The sequence below is a fragment of the Loxodonta africana genome, chromosome 18, assembly GCF_030014295.1.
Source record: "Loxodonta africana isolate mLoxAfr1 chromosome 18, mLoxAfr1.hap2, whole genome shotgun sequence".
Classification (NCBI taxonomy): Eukaryota; Metazoa; Chordata; class Mammalia; order Proboscidea; family Elephantidae; genus Loxodonta; species Loxodonta africana.
Window position 1 is genome coordinate 74,611,370 of NC_087359.1, and position 21,682 is coordinate 74,633,051.

Below are 21,682 nucleotides of genomic sequence, written 5' to 3' on the forward strand. Positions count from 1 at the left end.
AATTTACGCACCAACCACTAGGGCCAAAGATGAAGAAATAGAAAATGTTTATCAGCTGCTACAGTCTGAAATTGATCGAACATGCAATCAAGGTGCATTGATAATTACTGGCAATTGGAATGCGAAAGTTGGAAACGAAGAAGGATCAGTAGTTGAAAAATATGGCCTTGATGATAGAAACAATGCCGGAGATCGAATGATAGAATTTTGCAAGACCAATGACTTCATTGCAAATACCTTCTTTCACCAACTATACACATGGACCTCTCCAGATGGAACACACAGAAATTAAATTGACTACATCCGTGGAAAGAGACAATGGGAAAGCTCAATATCATCAGTCAGAACAAGGCCAGGGGCCAACTGCAGAACAGACCATCAATTGCTCATATGCAAGTTCAAGCTGAAACTGAAGAAAATCAGAGCAAGTCCACGAGAGCCAAAATATGACCTTGACTATATCCCACCTGGATTTAGAGACCATCTCAAGAGTAGATTTGATGCATTGAACACTAGTGACCGCAGACCAGAGGAGTTGTGGAATGACATCAAGGACATCATCCATGAAGAAAGCAAAAGGTCACTGAAAAGACAGGAAAGAAAGAAAAGACCAAGATGGATGTCAGAGGAGACTCTGAAACTTGCTCTTGAGCATCGAGCAGCTGAAGCAAAAGGAAGAATTGATGAAGTAAAAGAACTGAACGGAAGATTTCAAAGGGCCTCTTGAGAAGACAAAGTATTATAATGACATGTGCAAAGAGCTGGAGATCGAAAACCAAAAGGGAAGAACATGCTCGGCATTTCTCAAGCTGAACTGAAGGCAAAATTCAAGCCTCAAGTTGCAATAGTGAAGGATCCCATGGGGAAAATATTAAACGACGCAGGAAGCATCAAAAGAAGATGGAAGGAATACACAGAGTCATTATACCAAAGAGTTATTCGATATTCAACCATTTCAAGAGGTGGCATATGATCAGGAACTGATGGTACTGAAGGAAGAAGTCCAAGCTGCTCTGAAGGCCTTGGCGAAAAACAAGGCTCCAGGAATTGATGGAATATCAATTGAGATGTTTCAACAAACAGATGTAACGCTGGAGGTGCTCACTCGTCTATGCCAAGAAATATGAAAAACAGCTTCCTGGCCAACTGACTAGAAGAGATCCATATTTATGCCTATTCCCAAGAAAGGTGATCCAACCGAATGTGGAAATCATAGAACAATATCATTATATCACATGCAAGCAAAATGTTGCTGAAGATCATTCAAAAACGGCTGCAGCAGTATATCGACAGGAAACTGCCAGAAATTCAGGCCGGTTTCAGAAGAGGACGTGGAACTAGGGATATCATTGCTGATGTCAGATGGATCCTGGCTGAAAGCAGAGAATACCAGAAGGATGTTTACCTGTGTTTTATTGATTATGCAGAGGCATTCGACTGTGTGGATCATAACAAACTATGGATAACACTGCAAAGAATGGGAATTCCAGAACACTTAATTGTGCTCATGAGGAACCTTTACATAGATCAAGAGACAGTTGTTTGGATACTGACTGGTTTAAAGTGAGGAAAGGTGTGCATCAGGGTTGTATTCTTTCACCATACCTATTTAATCTGTATGCTGAACAAATAATATGAGAAGCTGGACTATAGGAAGAAGAACAGGGCATTAGGATTGGAGGAAGACTCATTAACAACCTGCATTATGCAGATGACACAACCTTGCTTGCTGAAAGTGAAGAGGACTTGAAGTATTCATGGATGAAAATCAAAGACCACAGCCTTCAGTATGGATTACACCTCAACATCAAGAAAACAAAATCCTCACAACTGGACCAACGAACAACATCATGATAAACAGAGAAAATATTGAAGTTGTCAAGGATTTCATTTTACTTGGGTCCACAATCAACAGCCATGGAAGCAGCAGTCAAGAAATCAAAAGACACATTGCATTGGGTAAATCTGCTGCAAAGGACCTCTTCAAAGTGTTGAAGAACAAAGATGTTACCCTGAAGACTAAGGTGCGCCTGACCCAAGCCATGGTATTTTCAATTGCCTCATATGCATGTGAAAGCTGGACAATGAGTAAGGAAGACCGAAGAAGAATTGACACCTTTGAATTGTGGTGTTGGCGAAGAATATTGAATATACCATGGACTGCCAAAAGAAAGAACAAATCTGTCTTGGAAGAAGTGGGGCCAAAATGCTCCTTAGAGGCAAGGATGGCGAGACTGCATCTTACATACTTTGGACATGTTGTCAGGAGGGATCAGTCCCTGAAGAAGGACATCATGCTTGGCAAAGTACAGGGTCAGCGGAAAACAGGAGGACCCTCAATGAGGTGGATTGACACAGTGGATGCAACAATGAACTCAAGCATAACAACGATTGTAAGGATGGTGCAGGGCTGGGCAGTGTTTCATTCTGTTGTGCATAGTGTCACTATGAGTTGGAATCAACTCGACAGCACCTAACAACAACAACAACATAGTGCTCAATATATTCTAGACACTGTTCTAAACCCTGTACATGTACTTATTCATTGAAATCTTTCAGTTGGCCTATTAGGTGGGTTAAATTGTCTTCCTCATGTTATAGATGAGTAAATTGGGAGGTTAAGTAATTAGCCCTAAATCATACAGCTAATAAGATACAAAACTGGAATTTGAAGCCAGATGGGCAGTGTGCATCAGAATTTGGCTTTTCCCCACTGTGTCACGTAATTGTGCCTTAACACTTGAGTAGCCTGGCTCGCCCGCTGAGGCCCTGCATGGTAGTCAGATGCATCCTTCTTCTTCACACTGGAGGGCCAGACTTGAGGGTGGAAACAATGGCAGGAGCTCACCCCAGAAAGCATGGAGTGTTGGGGGAAGTTTCCTCATCTGTAAATATTGAGGCTAGAAAAGGTGACCTCAAAAGCTCCTCCAGTTGTAACATTCTCTGATTCTACCTGCTGGGCAGGGGCAGGGGAGAACCTTATGCCCTCTTGAAATCTTTGAAGATGAAGGCCAACACTACTGCCAAGCGGTCATCCCCTTCGCCCCCTTGCTGAGTAATGAGGATGCACTAGAGGTGTAGTTTTCAAACTTCTATCACTAAGCCAAGTCACTAAGCCGTGTAGTCTTCTGTTAAAAAATACATTTACCCAAAAGCAGGGCTGTCCTCTTGGAGGAAATCGAGTGGGCCTAGAGCTTGGCATCCCCGTTGCCCTTGACTGCAGCAGGAGACCTCCATAGAATACATATTTATTTATTTATTTTTGGCTTTAAACACAGAGCACCAGATAGTCTTAAAATCAACAAAACCTGATGATTCAGGGGACATTTATTTGAATTGGAGGGGATTTGCTTATGAATTCCACCACCTGTTTGTCAGTCTCTTGTACTCTGGTGGCTTGCGTGTTGCTATGATGCTGGAAGCTATGCCACTGGTATACCAAATATTAGCCATGGTGGCCAAGTTTCAACAGAGCTTCCAGAATGAGAAACACTAGGAGGAAAGGCCTGGTGATTTACTTCAGAAAATTAGCTAATGAAAATCCTATGGATCACAGTAGAATATTTTCTGATATAGTGCTGGGAAATGAGCCCCCTAGATTGGAAGGCAGTGGCCGTAGCAGTAGACTTGAGTATAACGAGGATTGTGAAGATAGTGCAGGACCTGGCAACATTTCGTTCTGTTGTATGTGGGTCACCAGGAGTTGGAGCCACCCCAATGGCCTCTAACAACATCAGCATATACAAATTACTTTCTGGAGGATTTGGCCCTAGTGCTGCTTTCTAGGCTCTTCCCCCTCCCCCACCCCCGCTTTCATTCCACATTACTCCGTATCTGATGGGATCTCCTCCCTTCTTAAGGCAGAGTGATAGGATGAAAAGCACCATCTTTAAAGTCAAGAGTCTGTTTCCAGACTGTGGAACTCTGAGAAAGTCATTCCTCTCTGGGTTTAAGTTTCCTGATTCATCACGAGAGTGTTGAGCAAGGTGATTTCCAAGTTCTCTCACAATCTTAATTGTGCTCATGAGGAGCATGTACAAAAATCAAGAGGCAGTCCTTTAGACAGAACAAGGGGATAATGCGTGATTTAAAGTCAGGAAAGGTGTGCATCAGGGTCGTATCCTTTCACCATACTTACTCAATCTGTATGCTGAACAAATAATCCGAGAAGCTGGACTATATGAAGAACGGGGCATCAGGATTGGAGGAGGACTCATTAACAACCTGCAATATGCAGATGACATAACCCCATTTGCTGAAAGTGAAGAGGACTTGAAGCACTTACTGATGAAGATCAAAGGCTACAGCCTTCCATATGGATTACACCTCAACATAAAAGAAAACAAAAATCCTCACAAATGAACCAATAAGCAACATCGTAATGAATGGAGAAAAGACTGAAGTTGTCAAGGATTTCATTTTACTTGGATCCACAATCAACGCCCATGGGAGCAGGAGTCAAGAAATCAGACGCATTGCATTGGGCAAATCTGGGGCAAAAGATCTCTTTAAAGTGTTGAAAAGCAAAGATGTCACTTTGAGGACTAAAGTGTGCTTGACTCAAGCCATTGTGTTCTCAGTCACCTCACGGCAAAAGGTGGACAATGAATAAGGAAGGCTGAAGAAGAGTTGATGCCTTTGAGTTATGGTGTTGGCGAAGCATACTGAATATACCATGGACTTCCAAAAGAACAAACAAATGTCTTGGAAGAAGCACAGCCAGAATGCTCGTAAGAAGCAAGGATGGTAAGACTACGTCTCACATACTTTGGACATGTTTTCAGGAGGGATCCCTCCTTGGATAAGGACATCACGCTTGGTGAAGTACAGGGTCAGCAAAAAAGAAAAGACCCTCAACAAGATAGATTGACACAGTGGCTGCAGCAATGGGCTGAAGTATAGCAATGATTGTGAGGATGGCACAGGACCAGGCACTGTTTTGTTCTGTGGTATATAGGGTCGGTATGAGTCAGAACCAACTTGATGGCACCTAACAACAACTCACAATCTGGGATTGTTTGTCCATTGTGAGCCCTCGGAGCTGTGGACACATCGCCTTCACAGGTGAGCTGTACAGCTGGTGACAACCCTCCCCCGCCCCCCACCGCCCCTTTTGGCTACAGATTCAGCAGAGGGAAGAAACCCAGAGGGGAGACGTCTAGGGCTGCCCAGAATATTTGCCAACAGCCCTGCGAACCCCACGGCCTCTGGAGGAAACAGTCCCCTTGAGCGTGTGAGCAAGCACTAGGATTATATAAAATGAAACCTCCCCCTGGCTGCTCTGGAGAGGCGTTGAAAGCAGCAAATAGTCATTGTCAGTGCAATCCCAGGTTAGACCTGGCCTACCTGACTCTTTTTTTTTTTTTTTTTACCTGACTCAGTCTACCCTGCTGGATCGGCCACAGGAGCTGCCTTATTTGCTCGACAGAAAGCAGCTGCACAGAGAAACACAGGCCTCCGGCCCCCGTTCCCTTCCCCATTGCACAGCCAGGGGCCTACAGCTCTTGGGATCTGGAAAGGACAGAGCCCTCAGGTCAGAGAGCAGCTCCATGCTGCTCTTGACTGTTTCTGGACTGAGGCCAGCTTGAGGCTCAGGAGAGTAAGAGGCCCCCCAGGGAGTTCCTACCTGGGGAGAGGAAAGGCTGTGGGCTTAATGCGAATGGCAGCTCCCATTTATTGAGGGCTTATTGGTGCAGATATTAGACTGAGCATTTATACACAGGATCCCATGTAATCCTTACCACCTTCCCCGCTCTGGGTATTAGTACCTGATTTGATAAATGCCTTGTTATTTACACAAGGAAATGTGGCTGCACTCATTTCCAAGTCCTTGTACTTCTCTTTTATACAATAACATTTATTATAAGGGTTTATATATATATATATATATATATATATATATATATAAAGAAATACAAAGGGAAAAAAAAAAGCTGGCCCATGATCCCACTCCATAATCCCTAATAGACTCTGCAAATATTACAAAATAAAAATAATACACATACATGCTTGGAAAATTCAATCAGTAAAGAAAGTAATAAAAATCAAGGTGTAAGTCTCTCTCCCTTTATCCCAACCCCTCTCCTCAAAGTAAAGGAAGCTTTAATAGTTCGTATGTATAATTATTTCCAGAAAAATTTATGTCACCACTTTGTTCTAAGCCTTGCTTTACAAAAAAAGAAACAAACAAACTGTATCTTAGAGATCTTTCCATATCAATCCATATGGTTCTTGCAGTGGTGGTTAGTGGCAGTCAAGTTGGCTCTGACTCATTGCTACCTTATGTATAATAGAACCAAACACTGCCAGGTCCTGCGCCATTCTCACAGTCTTTGGTACGTTTGAGCACATCGTCACAGCCACCATGTCAGTCCATTTCATTGAGGGTTTCCCTTGTTTTCACTGGCCCTCTGCTTTACCAAACGTGATGTCCTTTTCTAGCAATTAGTCTTTCCTGATGACGTGTCCAGAGTAAGCAAGATGAAGTCCCATCCTCCATGCTTGTAAGGAGCAATATAGTCTACGTCATTCATTTTAGTGACTGCCAAGCTTTCTATCATGTAGATGGATTCCAGTTTAGCCAGTTCCAGGTACAGGGTCAGTAGAAAAGAGGAAGACCCTCAACGAGATGGATTGACGTGGTGGCTGCAACAGCCGGCTCAAGCATAACAATGACTGTGAGGATGGCAAAGGACCAGGCAGTGTTTCACTCTGTGGTACGTAGCTTTGCTATGAGTCAGAACCGACTCGATGGCACCTAACAACAACAACATGTTTCTGGAAATCAATGCTGTACTGTCTGTCCTGGTTCATATATTATAACAAACTCAATAAATTGCTAGAGAGCATTTTTCAGTCCAATTACTCAGTCAAAGCTCCGTTCTTCAGATAAGGAATGAGAGCATGCACTCTCTTGCTATTATCATCTAATTCTTAAATTCTTAACTCTTGCCAAGCTGATTGGTTTAAAAAAGGTACCTCTTGTTTTGATTTGTGTTTCCTTAATTATAAATTAATCATATTTTATATATTCATTGGCCTTTTGTGTGTGTGTGTGTGTTTTAGTAATTACTTATTCATATTCATTGTGCACTTTTTTTTAGTTTTTTAAAATCTATTTATTATTGGTAGGGTTGTTTCTATTTTTGTTGTGTTTATAAGTAAAAGTAAAGACCCTTTATCATATGTACTGAAAATATTTTCCTGGGGCTTAGCTCCTGTTCTGATTTTTGTCCATGGTGCATTATTCCGCTCAGAGGTTTCTGTGGTCTGTGTGGTGCACCCTTGGAGCTTACCTTGTGTCCAGAGACCAGCTCCATTTGTGTCCCGAAGGCATGCTCTGCATTGCGGTAGGCTCGAACGATGGAGAGCTGATCCCCTTTTCACTGAAGTTACTTTTGTTTTACTTCATCACCAGGGACTTTATGACCCTGTGTCTACATACCATTTTCCAGGGCAGCTCCGGGATCATTTAATTTTATCTTTGTCGATAAAGACAATTTGTTAAATGTTTTAAAAATTGGGTAATCTAATTTATCAGTCTTTTGTGAACTTTTGGATTTGTAAACTGCTTAAAGGTTATAAATAAGTACACCTGTGGTTTTAGAATTTCTATAGTTTTAATTCTTGCTTAACAGATTTCATCATCAGGTTGTTTTTTCTTACCCCCAACAAGGACTCACTGGTATTTTAGTCTCTGAGTTCTTAAAAGCTGGAGACTATTTGTTGTCTTTATTCTCGAAGGATAATTTGGCAGGGAACAAAACCCTTGGGTAAGTTATTTAACCAAAAACAAACTATCTCTACCTCTCTGTCTCTGTTTCTTTCTCTATGTCTATCTGTCTGTATCTCCCTATCTCTCTTCCTGTCTCCCTATGTATTTACCTATCTACCCATCCCTCCATCCCTCCCTCCTTCCATCCCCCCCCCATTACCTATCTAATAAGCAAAATAGAATAAAGCATTATTCAACAAACATGTCCCCAACTAGCCAGCATAGGACATAAAACACAGAAGCACTTTGTATAGCCTTCCTCAATTATATCCCCCTTCCTACCTCCAGAGGTATTTGTTGACCTGAAGTTGGTATTTACCATTTCCCTGAGTTCCTTTATACTTGTGTAACATTACATAAGCACATGCCCTTAAACAATATATTTATATTACATGTTTTAAAACTCTGTGTGGTGTCATCCTGTTTTTCTTCAGCTTGCTTGGTGTACTCAGCATTCATTTGGTTCATTTCATTGGCCCGGCTGTATAAGATTACATTTTAAGACTATTCCTCCATTTATCATTTTTCTATTGGTGGGAATACAGTGTTTTTTTTTTTTTCCAGTTAGTCTCTATTACAAACAATATTGTATACAAACAAGCTTGTGTGTGTCTCCTTAGGCACATGTCTGAGAATTTATCTTGGGTGTGTACCTAAAGGTTCTGTGAATATATTCATATTCAACTTTATTAGCCATTGCCAAGTTTCTTTCCAAAGCAGTTGTGCCAGCTTCCACTCCTACCAGAGGTGTACGAGAATTCCCATTCCTGCTTACCCACGTCCTTGCCGATGTTCCATAGCCTCAGACATGTTTTGCCAGTCTACTGGGTATGAAATGATATCTCATTATGGTTTTAATTTGAATTTCCCTGATTACTTGTGAGATGGAACACCCACTTTATGTGTATTGGCCCTTTGGGTTTTCTCCTCTGAGACTTGCCTATGCATCTCTTTTGCCTATTTTTTTTTTTTTTTTCCTATTGGGTTGTTTTTCTTCCTTTCTAATTCAGTTATTTATGTGCTCTTGATATTCGTGTACATAGTTTCCTAGCTTTTGACTTGTAGTTTCATGAATGCTGTTGATGTATCAGTTTTACATTTTGAAATTGTTACCTCTGTAGTTTGTGCCTTTTGGATCTTGTTTAAAAATCCTTCCCTATGCTGAGATTATTAACATATTCTCCTGTCTTTTCTAAGAGTTTTAAGGTTTTGATTTTTCATGTTTAGGTCTTTAATGTCCCTTGAATTGATTTTTATGTGTGTTCTTTTGTGCGTATGTGCATATTTTGTTCCCAATTGTTCTATCTCTATTTAGTGAAAAGTCTGGCTTTTATCCTGAAGAAAGTTTTTCTATTCTTTCTTTTCATTACTTTCAATGAGCTTTAAAGTAGGGGAGTGGAATTAAAACATCTTTACTCAAAAATACTAAAAGCCGTGGAGTCAGCTCTGACTCATGGCAGCCCCATGTGTGCCAGAGTAGACTGGGCTCCCTAGGGTTTGCAATGGGTGATTTTGGGGAAGGAGATCACTAGGCGTTTCTCCTGAGGCGTCACTGGGTGGACTCGGAGCTCCAACATTTCAGTTTTCAGCTAAGCATGTGAACCATTTGCACCTCAAGGGGCTCCTCAAAAATACTAGTGAACTCTCAACTAGAGCTAGAAAGTACCGTTCTGAATGTTTGTGTATGTTAACTCACTTAATCTTCTCAGCGACCCTCTGAAGTGGGTACTGTTACTGTTCCCATTTTGCATTTGAGGACAGAAGAGCAGGGAGAGATCTGAGTCTTATCAGTTGGGTTCCAGGGTTCGTGTTCTTTAACCAGTGCACTGTGCTGCCTCTGTGGAAATAAAAGTCTCAAAGTTCTTGAAAAGATTGCCCCACTTTCTACAGTTTTAGTGTTTTATGGAGGACATCGATGCTCAGTGGCAGAACTGTCACCTTCCATGAGGGATATCCGGGTTTGATTCCTGTCAGTGCACCCCATACACAGCCATCACCGTCTTTCAGCGGAGGCTTGTGTGTTGCTATGACGCAGAGCAGGTTTCAGTGGAGCTTCCAGACTAAGACAGACTAGGAAGAAAGGCCTGGTGAGCTACTTTTGAAAATCAGCCAGTGAAAACCCTATGAATCACAAGGGTCTGATGTGAAACTGACCATGGGGATGGCACAGGACTGGGCAGCATTTTTCTCCACTGTGCATGGCAGCTAACAACAACAAAGTGGTTTAGGAGGTGGGTGTGAGTTTCCTTATGGTTTTAAATGGCATTTCACGAGGGCACATCCAGATATTGGTCCCTTTTAATATATAGTTTTATGTTTGATTATTTCTTTTGATCTGAGGACTAAAGTTTTCCATCTGCTCAGAAAAAAAAAAAATCCATTAGTACTGAATTAGTGCTTCTGAATTATTCCTCCTTCTTTCTTCTGGGAGTCTTATTTTAAGTAGTTTATGACTCTTGGAGTTGTACTCAGTGTTTCCTCTTTCTGTCCATCATTTTCGTCTCTTTGCTTTTCCCCACTGTGTACCCAGTGCCTTTCTCTCATTTGACTTTACTTCACCAGTTTCCTACAGTGTCCAGCCTGCCATCTGGGCAAACTGGCCTGATCCGTTCATTTTCCTCTTATGACTGCTGATCACATTTCACAGATGCAATGTTTTCCTGTCGTGTTGACATCACCATTCCCATGTGATTCTCCTGTTCTTGCCGCAGACCTCTTTTACAGAGCAGCTGTCTCTACAGTTACTTGAAGCCGTTTCCTTCTTAGAGCCACCAGCATTGCACAGCTCCAGGAGCCCATCTTGGGCTTCTCCTTAGCCTTAACCTGCCCCCTCCCTGGGGACCCACTGGGACACAGTGCTGTCCCTGTGACTTCTGACTTCTGCTGAGATTTAGGAAAGGCTTGGAGTTGTGACAGGAAGTCGAGGCCGACAGGCAGAGGAGCTAGAATAAACCTTTGCCCCTTTGAGGAGGCTGGACAGTGGTGACAGTGAGGAGGCAGGGGCAGAACTGGAGTCAGAGAGCTCATCCAGATACTATACTGCACACTTCAGGCCAGCAGGCGAAGGCAAGCGTGCTCTGCAGCCTAAAGCCACCCCGTTCCTGGTCGAGGACTGTGTGCTTACTTTATGGTGACTTGGGTGTGCTCAGGCTACTTGACAGGGGCACTTCCTGTCAAGTTCAGTTCAGTTCCGACTGGCTCTGGGAGGTCCCTGGACTTGGTTTTCATGTCAGCTTTTAATTTCATTGAACCTGGCATTTTCTAAGCCGATTTGGCCATAGAATTATTAATTGCCATCAGATGCTCTTCATCCCATCTCATCCCCCTCAGCATGTTCTTTTCTTCCCTCTTCAATACCTCAAAGCTCCAACTTCTATGAATTTGTATCTCCAAACAGACTTTCACTTCTCCTGGTGTAGCATTTCCACTGTGCCCTGGTTAAAGCCTCGGTAAAGAGGCACGCTAGACTCCTTTAGACTACAGTGGGTGAGTGGTCAGGGTTAGCGTTGTAGAAGATGGTGGACTTTGGAGGCAGCTAGACCCAGTTGGAATCCCAGATCTATTCCTGACTCACTCCACTTAACTTGGGAGAGTGACTTTTTTACACAGAGTTCTTATAGGGCATAAATAAAGCCAGGTATGTGCAGTAGAGTCTGAAGACCTGGATACTAGTGCTGGCTCACTCCTCTTCTAACTTTAGACCTTTGGCCTCTATTTTCCCATCAATAAAACTGGAAGAAAAATCAACTTACTATGCAGGGTTGATTACATTTTTGAATCAATCTTGTATGTGAAAGATCTTTGTAAGCTTCAAATTGCCATAAAATGTTAGCAATTATTGTGTTAAAAAAAGAAGACTTACATGCAGAGACTCAAATCCCCTGCCAGACACAGAGTAGGTAAGCAGCAAACTTTGGTTCCCTTTCTAAACAAGCATTAGCCCTGAAGCACTAGACCAACACTTAGTCCTGAGGGACCTTGTTCCAGCCGACAGGTACGAATGATTTGTAAGTAGCACAGACCCTGTTTTATGTTCCACCTTCCTCAGTATTGATTTGTTTATGAAAAATTTTATTTATAAGGAGCACAAAAATAAACCAGCCCAAATTCTGCAGAATATATCTCAAGTTCTGAATTAATGAGGCCCAAATTTATGAGGTTTCTGAATCGGTGTCTCTTTTTCTTCTTTTTTCCTTGTCGGGCGGATGGGGTAAAGGAGTGGTGTTACCCGACAAGGGTTCCCACTCTCCCTGGGCCTGTAGCCCCCTCCACACCCCGTTCCACCCTACTTCTTCATCCCCTGATGAAGATGATTTCTCCAGGTGTGATAGTCCAGTTTCTGGAGCAGTGACATGGCTTGGGGTATGGGTGGCACCTCTTAGTTCAGGTCTGATAATTCTATACAGTTTCAGGAAACCCTGGTGGCATAGTGGTTAAGTGCTACTGCTGCTAACCAAAAGGTCGGCAGCTCGAATCCATCAGGCGCACCTTGGAAACTCTATGGGGACAGTTCTACTCTGTCCTATAGGGTCGCTATGAGTAGGAATCGACTCAACAGCAGTGCGTTTAGTTTTTTTTGCGTTTATACAGTTTTAGGTTGTGCCAGTGGTACTCTATGGAAAGACAGTTTCTCATGCTTGGTTGTGTTCCCTGCAGCATCAGATATTTACTCCAAAGTAGAGGGAGGAAGAGAAACAGTGGCACAATTCTCTTACGTTTCTGGTGCCCAGGACAACACTTCTCACAGTATGGTCCCTGGACCTGCAGTATCAGCATCCCTTGGGACCTGTTAGAAATGTTGAGCCCCAGCCCAGGCCTGACGATTCAGAAATTCTGGAGGAAGGACCCAGCAATCCATATTTAATGAAACCTTTTTCTGCTTACTCTAATGTGTTTGAGAGCCGCTGGTCTAGGAGAATAAGGAAGGATCTGGGCAGCCGACTCACTTTCCAGAGGAAGAATGGGGAGTCGGGGGAGCTGAACTTAAATAGAGTATGGTACCTGGTGCCTAACAGGGTCCCCATAAATGTTTGTTGATCCCATCTGAATAAACTGCTTGTTTCTCTACTTGCTCTAGGGCAGAAAAACCAGGAACTAGTTGCCACTGAGCCGATTCTGACTCATGGCTACCTTATGCGTGTCAGAATAGGACTGTGTTCCATAAGGTTTTCAATGGTCGATTATCCAGAAGCAGATTGCCAGGGCTTTCTTCCAAGATGCCTCTGGGTGGACTCGAACTTCCAACCTTTCAGAGAGCAGCCAGGCATGTTAACCATTTGTATCTCCCAGGGACTCGTACTCTGGGACAGTGGCTCTCATACCTGGTGGCACAGTAGAGTCACCTGGGAAAATAAATACCCCTGCCTAAATCTCAACTCTGACCAACTGAATCAGAATTCCTGGAGTTTGGGTCTGCGCATCTGTATCTTTAAAGCTCCCAGATAATTCCAATGTCCAGCCAGGGCTGAGATCTACTGATTCAGCGGGGGCCCCTTGGAGAAAAATTTTGATTTAGGTTTTCTTTGCATTTATGATAAAATTTTCCATAGAAATTTATTTTACCTATTTGCATGGCAAGGCCCCTGGGTGGTGTACATTGTGCTTGACTACCAACCTAAAAGTTGATGGTTCAAACCCACCCATGGAAGAAAGGCCTGGTGATCTGCTTCTGTAAAGACTACAACCAAGAAAACCCTGTGGAGCAGTTCTACTGTGTAACATTTGGGGTCTCCCTGAGTCGAAATCAACTCAGTGCCAATGGGTGAAAACCACATACCCATTGTAGAAGAAAAAACTTGGAAAATACAGACAAGTTGAAAGGAGAGGAGAAATAACACTCAAGTTGTAATGATCCAGAGGCATCTTAGTTACCTAGTGCTGCTACGAGAGAAATACCGCAAGTGGATGGCTTTAACAAACAGAAATTTGTTCTCTCACAGCTGAGGATCTAGACCCATCCCTCTGGCACTGGTGAATGGCAACCCCACACTCTGGAACTGGGTGGGTGAAGATCGGTCTCCTTAAAACACAGGGGGCCGTGGCTCCAACCTTTGAAACCTGACAGGCCATGGTTCCACCCTTTGAAACTGAGGCAGCTTATTTTCCCATGCTCTTTGCAACAGTTCTGCTGATCTCTGAGTTGCTCCAGGGATGATCCTTTTGTTTTCTTGAAGGACAACAGATGTAGCTCCTTTGGCCTGTTTCCTGCCTGTAGAATGTCAAAAGGCTGACAACGTTCTGTTCTTTCTTTTTCTGTCCACTTCAGTCTAAGCTGGTGGGTTTTCTGCTGTGGTAGTTGTTAATCTCTTTAACAAAAGATTGTGTAGCCAAGTCCTTGGTGAACATTCTAGGATGCGTGCCCTTAGTTTGTACAACAGAATTTTCCAAATTTTTAAGTTCTATTTTTATTTTGCACAGTTCTCTTTTTTTTAAGAGCAAAACCTTTTTTTTTTTTGTACTTTAAATGCAGGTTTACAGAACAAACTAGTTCTTATTAAACAGTTAGTACACACATCGTTCTATGACATTGGTTAACAACCCCACGGCATATCAACACCCTCCCCTCTCAACCCTGGGTTCCCTATTACCAGCTTTCCTGTCCTCTTCCTGCCTTCCAGTCCCTGCCCCAGGGATGGTGTGCCCCTTTAGTCTGGTTTTGTTTTATGGGCCTGTCTAATCTTTGGGTGAACGGTGAACCTCAGGAGTGACTTCATTACTGAGCTGAAAGGGCATCCAGGGGCCATACTCTCAGGGTTTCTCCAGTCTCTGTCAGACTAGCAAGTCTGATCTTTCTTTTTGAGTTAGAATTTTGTTCTACATTTTTCCCCTGCTCTGCCCGGGACCCTCTACTGTGATCCCTGTCAGAGCAGTCAGTGGTGGTAACCAGGCACTATCTAGTTGTGCTGGACTCAGTCTGGTGGAGGCTGTGGCACTTGTGGTCCGTTAGTCCTTTCGACTAATCTTTCCCTTGTGTCTTTGGATTTCTTCATTCTCCCTTGCTCTAGATGGGGTAGGACCAATGGAGTATCTTAAATGGCCACTCACAAGCTTTTAAGACCCTAGGTGCTAATTACCAAAGTAGGATATAGAACATTTTCTTTGTTTTATGTTACGCCAATTTTCTTGTTCTATGTTATGCCAATTGAGCTAGATGTCCCCCGAGACCATGGTTCCCAGCCCTCAACCCAGTAATTCAGTCCCTCAGAGAGTTTGGATGTATCTATGAAGATTTCATGACCTTGCCTTGGTCAAGTTGTGCTGGCTTCCCCAGTACTGTATAGTGTCTTACCCTTCACGAAAATTACGACTTGTCTATTATCTATTTAGTGTTTTTTCCTCCTTACCCCTCCCCTCCATCATAACCATCAAAGATTTTATGTGTGTGTGTGTGTAAACCTTTTCATGAGTTCTTATAATAGTGGTCTCATACGATATTTGTCCTTTTGCAATTGACTTATTTCACTCAGCATAATGCCCTCTAAAGTCATCCATGTTATGAGAGGTTTCTAAGATTCATCATTGTTCTTTATTGCTGTGTAGTATTCCATTGTGTTTATGTACCATAGCTTGTTTATCCAGTCATCTGTTGATGGACACTTAGGTTGTTTCCGTCTTTTTGCTGTTTTAAATAATGCCTCAATGAACATAGGTGTGTACATATGTCTATTCCTCTGACGACTCTTATTTCTCTAGGATATATTTCGAGGAGTGGGATTGCTGGATCATGTGGTATTTCTATTTCTAGCTTAAGGAAGGGCCATATTGCTTTCCAAAATGGTTGTGCCATTTTGCATTCCCACCAGCAGTGCACAAGAGTTCCAGTCTCCCCGCAGCCTCTCTAACATTCATTATTTTCTGTTTTTTTGATTCATACCAGTAATGTAGGGGTGATGTGGCATCTCATTGTAGTTTTGATTTGCATTTCTCAAATGGCTAGTGATCTCAAGCATTTCTTCATGTGTCTGTTAGCTACCTGAATGTCTTCTTTGGTGAAGTGTCTGTTCACACCCTCTGCCCATTTTTTAAATTGGATTATTTGTCTTTTTGTTGTAGAGGTATTGGATTTTCTTATAGATTTTAGAGATTAGACCTTTGTCAGACTTGTCATAGCCAAAATTTTTTTTTCTACTCTGTAAGTTCTCTTTTTATTGGTGAAGTCTTTTGATGAGCATAAGTGTTTAATTTTTGGAAGATCCCGGTTATCTAGGTTATCTTCTGGTGTTTGTGTATTGTTAGTTATGGTTTATATCCTGTTTATGCTGTGTATTAGGGCCTCTAGTGTTGATTTGGTCCATTTTTATGCTGTGTATTAGGGCCTCTAGTGTTGATTTGGTCCATTTTTAAACTTAACATTACATCTTAAGTAGTTCCCAATATTGTTATAAACTATGGAAGTACAGTTTTTAACACACTCTTGTGGCAACATGAAAAAATTGGATTTTCCTCATTTTCACATGTATATGCCTCAGGATGGCATTTAGAAAGTTTTTTTTCTTTCTTTCTTTCTTTACAATGCCTGCATTTCAAGCCTTTTGGAAAAAATCACATTTCATTTCAGTTATCTAGTGCTGCTATAACAGAAATACCACAAGTGGATGGCTTTAACAAACTGAAATTTATTCTCTCACAGTTTAGGAGGCTAGAAGCCTGAATCCAGGGCGCCAGCTTCAAGGGAAGGCTTTCTCTCTCTGTTGGCTCTGGAGGAAGGTTCTTGTCATCAATCTTCCCCTGGTCTAGGAGCTTCTCAACACAGGGACCCTGGGTCCAAAGGATGTGCTTCACTCTGGCACTTCTTTCTGGTGGTATGAGGCTCCTCTCTCTCTGCTCGCTTCTCTCTCCTTTCATCTCTTGTAAGATAAAAGATGATGCAGGCCACACCCCACGCGAATCGCCTTATATTGAATCAGCACTGTGACCTGAGTAAAGGTGTTGCATCCCACCCTAATCTTTTTTTAACATAACCTAATCTTGCCTTATTAACCACAGGCAGAGACTAGGATTTGCAACACATAGGAAAATTTCATCAGATCGCATATTGGAGGACAACCACACGATACTGGGAATCATGGCCTAGCCAAGTTGACACACCTTTTTGGGGGACACAATTCCCCCAATGGATGGATGCATTAGGCTGACGAGGGATAAGGTCTTACCTAAAAAGTCAAAAGAGGAAAGCACATAAATATTTTCCAAATGTTTATAACCACTGTTCTACTTGTTGGCTTCAGCTGATGTTGGATTTTCCTAAACCATAAGGCTTGCAGTCCCATAGACTCATAAAACATACACATACATAGAGCTAACCCATAGATCAAACCCATTCTTGTATGATTGAAAAAGGCAACGAAGCAAGCAAACAAGGCAGGAAAGAGGAAGAAGGGAGGAACCTGGGACAAAGGAGAGGATGGTGGGACAAAGAGACAGCACATAAGGTGTATTGGCTGGGAATCAAACCCTGGTCTCACACATGGAGGGTGAGAATTCTACCGCCAAACCACTAATGCCTCATTCCAGTGATTGATATATATATATATATATATATATATTTTTTTTTTCTGACTACTTCTACCTTCTAAGTTAACTGCTGACTTGAAAAAAGTGCCTTGCCATTGCTGGGGGAGATCAAGCTGCGTTCATTTTCTGTGTTGATGTCCTGGATTCACCAAGTAATTCCACTCCCTTTTCTTGCAGGGCATTATGGGAAGGACGCTTACCGAAGCGGAGGACCTGATCTCCATAACTTCATCTCATCTGGATTTGTCACGTTAGGAAGAGGACACACGAAGGGTACAGTGGAAACCATTTTTTACTAAATACAGAGGTTGCCTAGGGAAAACCAGTCTGAAATGTGAAGATGGTACGGAGGCCACAGGAGAGCCTGGGACGGGAGTGAGCAGGGTGGTTCAGTTGCCGTCTGTCCTGGCGACACGCGTTGCTTCTGACAGGAGTGACTTTAGAGGGAAATAGACTTGCAGGAGACATCCGCGCTGCTCTGTCCTTGGTGTGGAGCAGGCCCCAGACACCTGTGGCTCCCTGAGCGGGGAGCCGCGGGCAGGGTGGTGGGAAACACTGCCGATGAACGCGGCAGCATTTGCAAAGTGTGTTTTCTCCTCTTGGCTATTATTCTTTTTCCTTTTTAAAGCAACACTTTATACCCTGCTGCCAATGTTCTGTACTGTGAGTTTCTAAGTCGGCGTGCATGTCGAGGGTTTCTTGGACAGCCCAGCACCCACGTGTGTCTGTGTAAACACGAGATGACATGGACATCCAGGTAGAGGTTGTGCAGACCTTCAGACAGCAAGATGAAAGCTAACATAGCCTTTCTGCCGAGCTGCTTTATAACCTAGCTGATAGCTTCCCGCCACTGTGTCTCGTGTTTAAACCCAGTCCTACTAGTGTTGTGCGCATCCTGTCACACCAAGACTAACTGGATCCCTAACTCCGTTGATTACCTTCCTACCACCTGTGTACTGTTGTAGACCAAATGTGAATTCTGTTGTAGGGATGGTATATCCCTGTCTCCCTCTGAAACATGTGTCTGTTTTCAGTGTGAGTGAACAAGGAACTTTGCAATATTTTCTTACTTCCATGCACCTACTTTTTAAATTCCCCATGTGATGTTTGTTCATCCTACAGAGAAAAAAAAAATCTGTATCTATGTATGTATTTTCTGTTGTGTCTGTTTGTGTCTAAATAAAGTTTATTGAGGCTACAGGTGGCATTTGTGGATACTAAGAGTTGCTGAATCAAAATGGGACCAGCTGGGGAAACGGGCTGCACAGTTAACCAGTGGAAGATACAATGCTAGTTATACCCATATCAACCCAAACCTGGGTTGCCGGCCCTCACTTCACCCACTTTGTATCAATTACCTATCTCTGTGAAACAAGGTACTCTAAAATTTAACCTTCCTAACACCTGTGTACAGTTTTTGAAACAATGGTAAACATTTATTATTTGTCACTCACAGTTTCTGTGAATGAGGAATTGGAAGCTACTGATCTGGGTCCATCTGGCTTGGGGTCTCATGAGGTTGCAGTCAAGGTGTCGTCCAGGGCTGCATCATCTGAAACATGAACTGATGCTAAAGCCTGTGCTTCTAAGATGGTTCACTCACTTGGTGCTGGCTGTTGGCAGGAGGACTCAGTTCCTCCCTGTTGATGCTCTCTCCAAGGGCTAATCAAGTGTTCTTACAACATGGTGGCTGGTTTTCCTCAAAGGGAGTGATCTGAGAAAGAGAAAGACATAACCCGCAATGCCTTTTATAACCCACCTTTAGGGGCTACACTCCATCATTTCTGCAGTATTCTCTTGGTTACACAGGTTAGCCCTATTCAGTGTGGGAGGGGGCTGCGCAGAGGTATGACTATCAGGAGGTAAGGATCATTGGGGGTCATTTTGGAGGGGCACCCACCACATACCACACAACCCATGGAGCAGAGCCACAAAATCTGGATTTTCACAGAATATGGCAACTTTTACCAAGTCTTGCCAACTGCAATGATTTCCCGCCCTTGCCCCTACCCCTTGTAGGTGGTGCAAGGTGAAGCACCAACAAATTTAATCATTAGAACTCTTTATGTGTTCTATAAATACTTTGGCTTTTGGTTCATGCATTCACTCAACAAACATTTAATTAGGCCTACTTTTTTTACTATGTGCTGAGCGGTATACAGAAATTAGCAAAATAAAATCTGTCCTTATGGAGCTGGCATTCTATTGGAGGAGGCAGACAGGCTGAATAAATCAATATATGTCAGGTGACGACAAGCATAAGGGAAAAATGTCAAACCCGTAAGGGGGCAGAAAGTGCTGAGGCAGGAAGCCGCTCTGGTCAGGGAAGGCCTCTCAGATAAGGTGGTGAGTGAGTAGAGCCCCGCATCCCAGGCGAAGGCATCAGGAAGGCCTTGAAGTAGCTACTTCTTGTGTCAAGAAATAGGGAGAAGGCCAGTGTGACTGAAGTAGGATGGAAGAGGCCGAGAATGGAAGGAGACGTCCATAGCCGGGAGCAGATCATGCCATTTATCAAATGGTGAACACCAAGCTGATTTCGAGTTAACTAGGCCTACATCATAGCAACATAAAAGAGATTCTCTACCCCTACCTGTCTTTTGTCACTGTCACCTGAGGCATTCAGAAGACTCTACTCTGCCCATGCTTTCTTGTGGCCACTGCTTTGTATTCCCAATCTTGCTTTTCCCTTTGTTCCATAGTGTACCCCACTCCCCTGTGCATGCATTGTGTACCCCTTTTATCATCCTTACCAGGCCCTCTTCTCCATTCCTTCCTACCCAAGGCTTCTGATACCACCTCTTTCCAGGAATGCACCTGGTGCACATTTTCTTATTTAGATTTTAACTAAAGTTTCACGAGGCAAGAGACCGTGGTTGAGGGTTGGAAGATTTGGAAATGGGGACTCTCTTCTAGTATCAGGGACCCTTTCATCCCTGAATAGTCTGAGTTTCTGGAAAAGTTCCCAGTACCATTCTCCCTTCCCTCAGAGCAAACTGAGTTAAATTCTGAGTGGTCCCTACAAGCAAACCACCTCCACGCGAATACACACGGGAAGGGCACTACTACCTAAGTTGCCATTCTCTAGCACACCTGTTTAATTCTCTCCCTTTTCTTTTTCTATCTTTTTTTTTTCTTTTTGCTTCAACTCTGGTTACTGCCTTTCTAGTCGCTGTCCCTTTATTCCTTTTTGTCTTTCTTTCTACATTTGCCTTAGGCCTTCTGGTGGCATGTTGGCCAATGTTTAGCCCTGTTGTGATTCTCAGGACTAACAGGATAGCCACCTTGTGCTTTAGAGAGTAATACCATTGCCCTGCTAACCCATATCACTGAATTTAAGATGTGTTTCAAATCAGATCTGATGAGCCAAGAACCAAATATGGATGGTTCCGCTCTAAATGGCCCCGGGAGCCTTCGAAGGCATGTGTGGTTGACACCAGTCCAGTCCACCACTTTAGAGGCCTCAGAAGTGCACCATAGCCTTAGTGAAAGCTACTCCAACTTCAGGAGTTGGGTGTGAGGATGTGTATAAGTCAGGATGTTTCTAACAAGATCCATAGGCACATGGGTAATTAAATCCTATCAGATGAAGCCCCAAAGAAATGGATATTCTTTTTATTAATATTATTGTGGTAAAATACATGTATAACAAAACATTTGCCAACTCAACAATTTTTACATGTTAAATAATTTAGCGACACCGATTACATTCTTTATGTTGTGGAACCATCACCACTATTTTCTTGAATTATTCTACCGCTATTAACATAAACTCAGTGCCCCCTAAGCAATAACTCCTTCTTCCCCTCTCCTCCCCACCTCTGGTAATCACTAATAAGCTTTGATTTCTATGTTGTTGTTACGTGCCATGGAGTTGGTTCCAGTTAATAGCAACTGCATGTACACCAGATGGAAACAATACCCAGTCCTGCGCCATCTTCATAGTCATTGCTATGCTTGAGCCCATTGTTGGCAGCCACTTTGTCAATCCATCTTGTTGAGAATCTTCACCTGTTGCACTGACCCTCTCCTTCCCAAGCATGATGTCCTTCTTCAGGGACTAGTCCCTCCTGATAACATGTCCAAAGTATGTGAGATGAAGTCTCGCTAGCCTCGTTTCCAAGGGGCATTCTGACTGTACTTCTTCCAAGACAGAGTTCATTGTTCTAGCAGTCCACGGTATATTCAATATTCTTCACCAACACAATAATTCAAAGACTTGTTTCCAAGGGGCGCTCCGGCTGTATTTCTTTCAAGACAGAGTTCATTGTTCTAGCAGTCCATGGTGTATTCAATATTCTTTACCAACACCATAATTCAAAAACATCAGTTATTCTTAGGTCTTTCTTATTCATTGCCCAGCTTTCATATGCATATGAGATGATTGAAAATACCATG

At 42.9% G+C, this 21,682-nt stretch overlaps 1 protein-coding gene across 3 annotated transcripts in view; it reads left to right on the top strand.

Annotated features, from left to right (window-relative positions):
* Positions 1-21,682, top strand: part of SHISA6 (shisa family member 6) — a 385,035-nt gene that overhangs the window by 159,371 nt on the left and 203,982 nt on the right. For 2 of the 3 annotated variants that reach the window (XM_064270406.1, XM_010596685.2), the window contains exon 3: positions 17,465-17,560. The exons of the other annotated variant lie outside the window; for it this stretch is intronic. In XM_064270406.1, the coding sequence (XP_064126476.1) occupies positions 17,465-17,560 (96 nt within the window). The remainder of the gene's footprint in view (positions 1-17,464; positions 17,561-21,682) is intronic. 3 annotated transcript variants of the gene reach the window in all.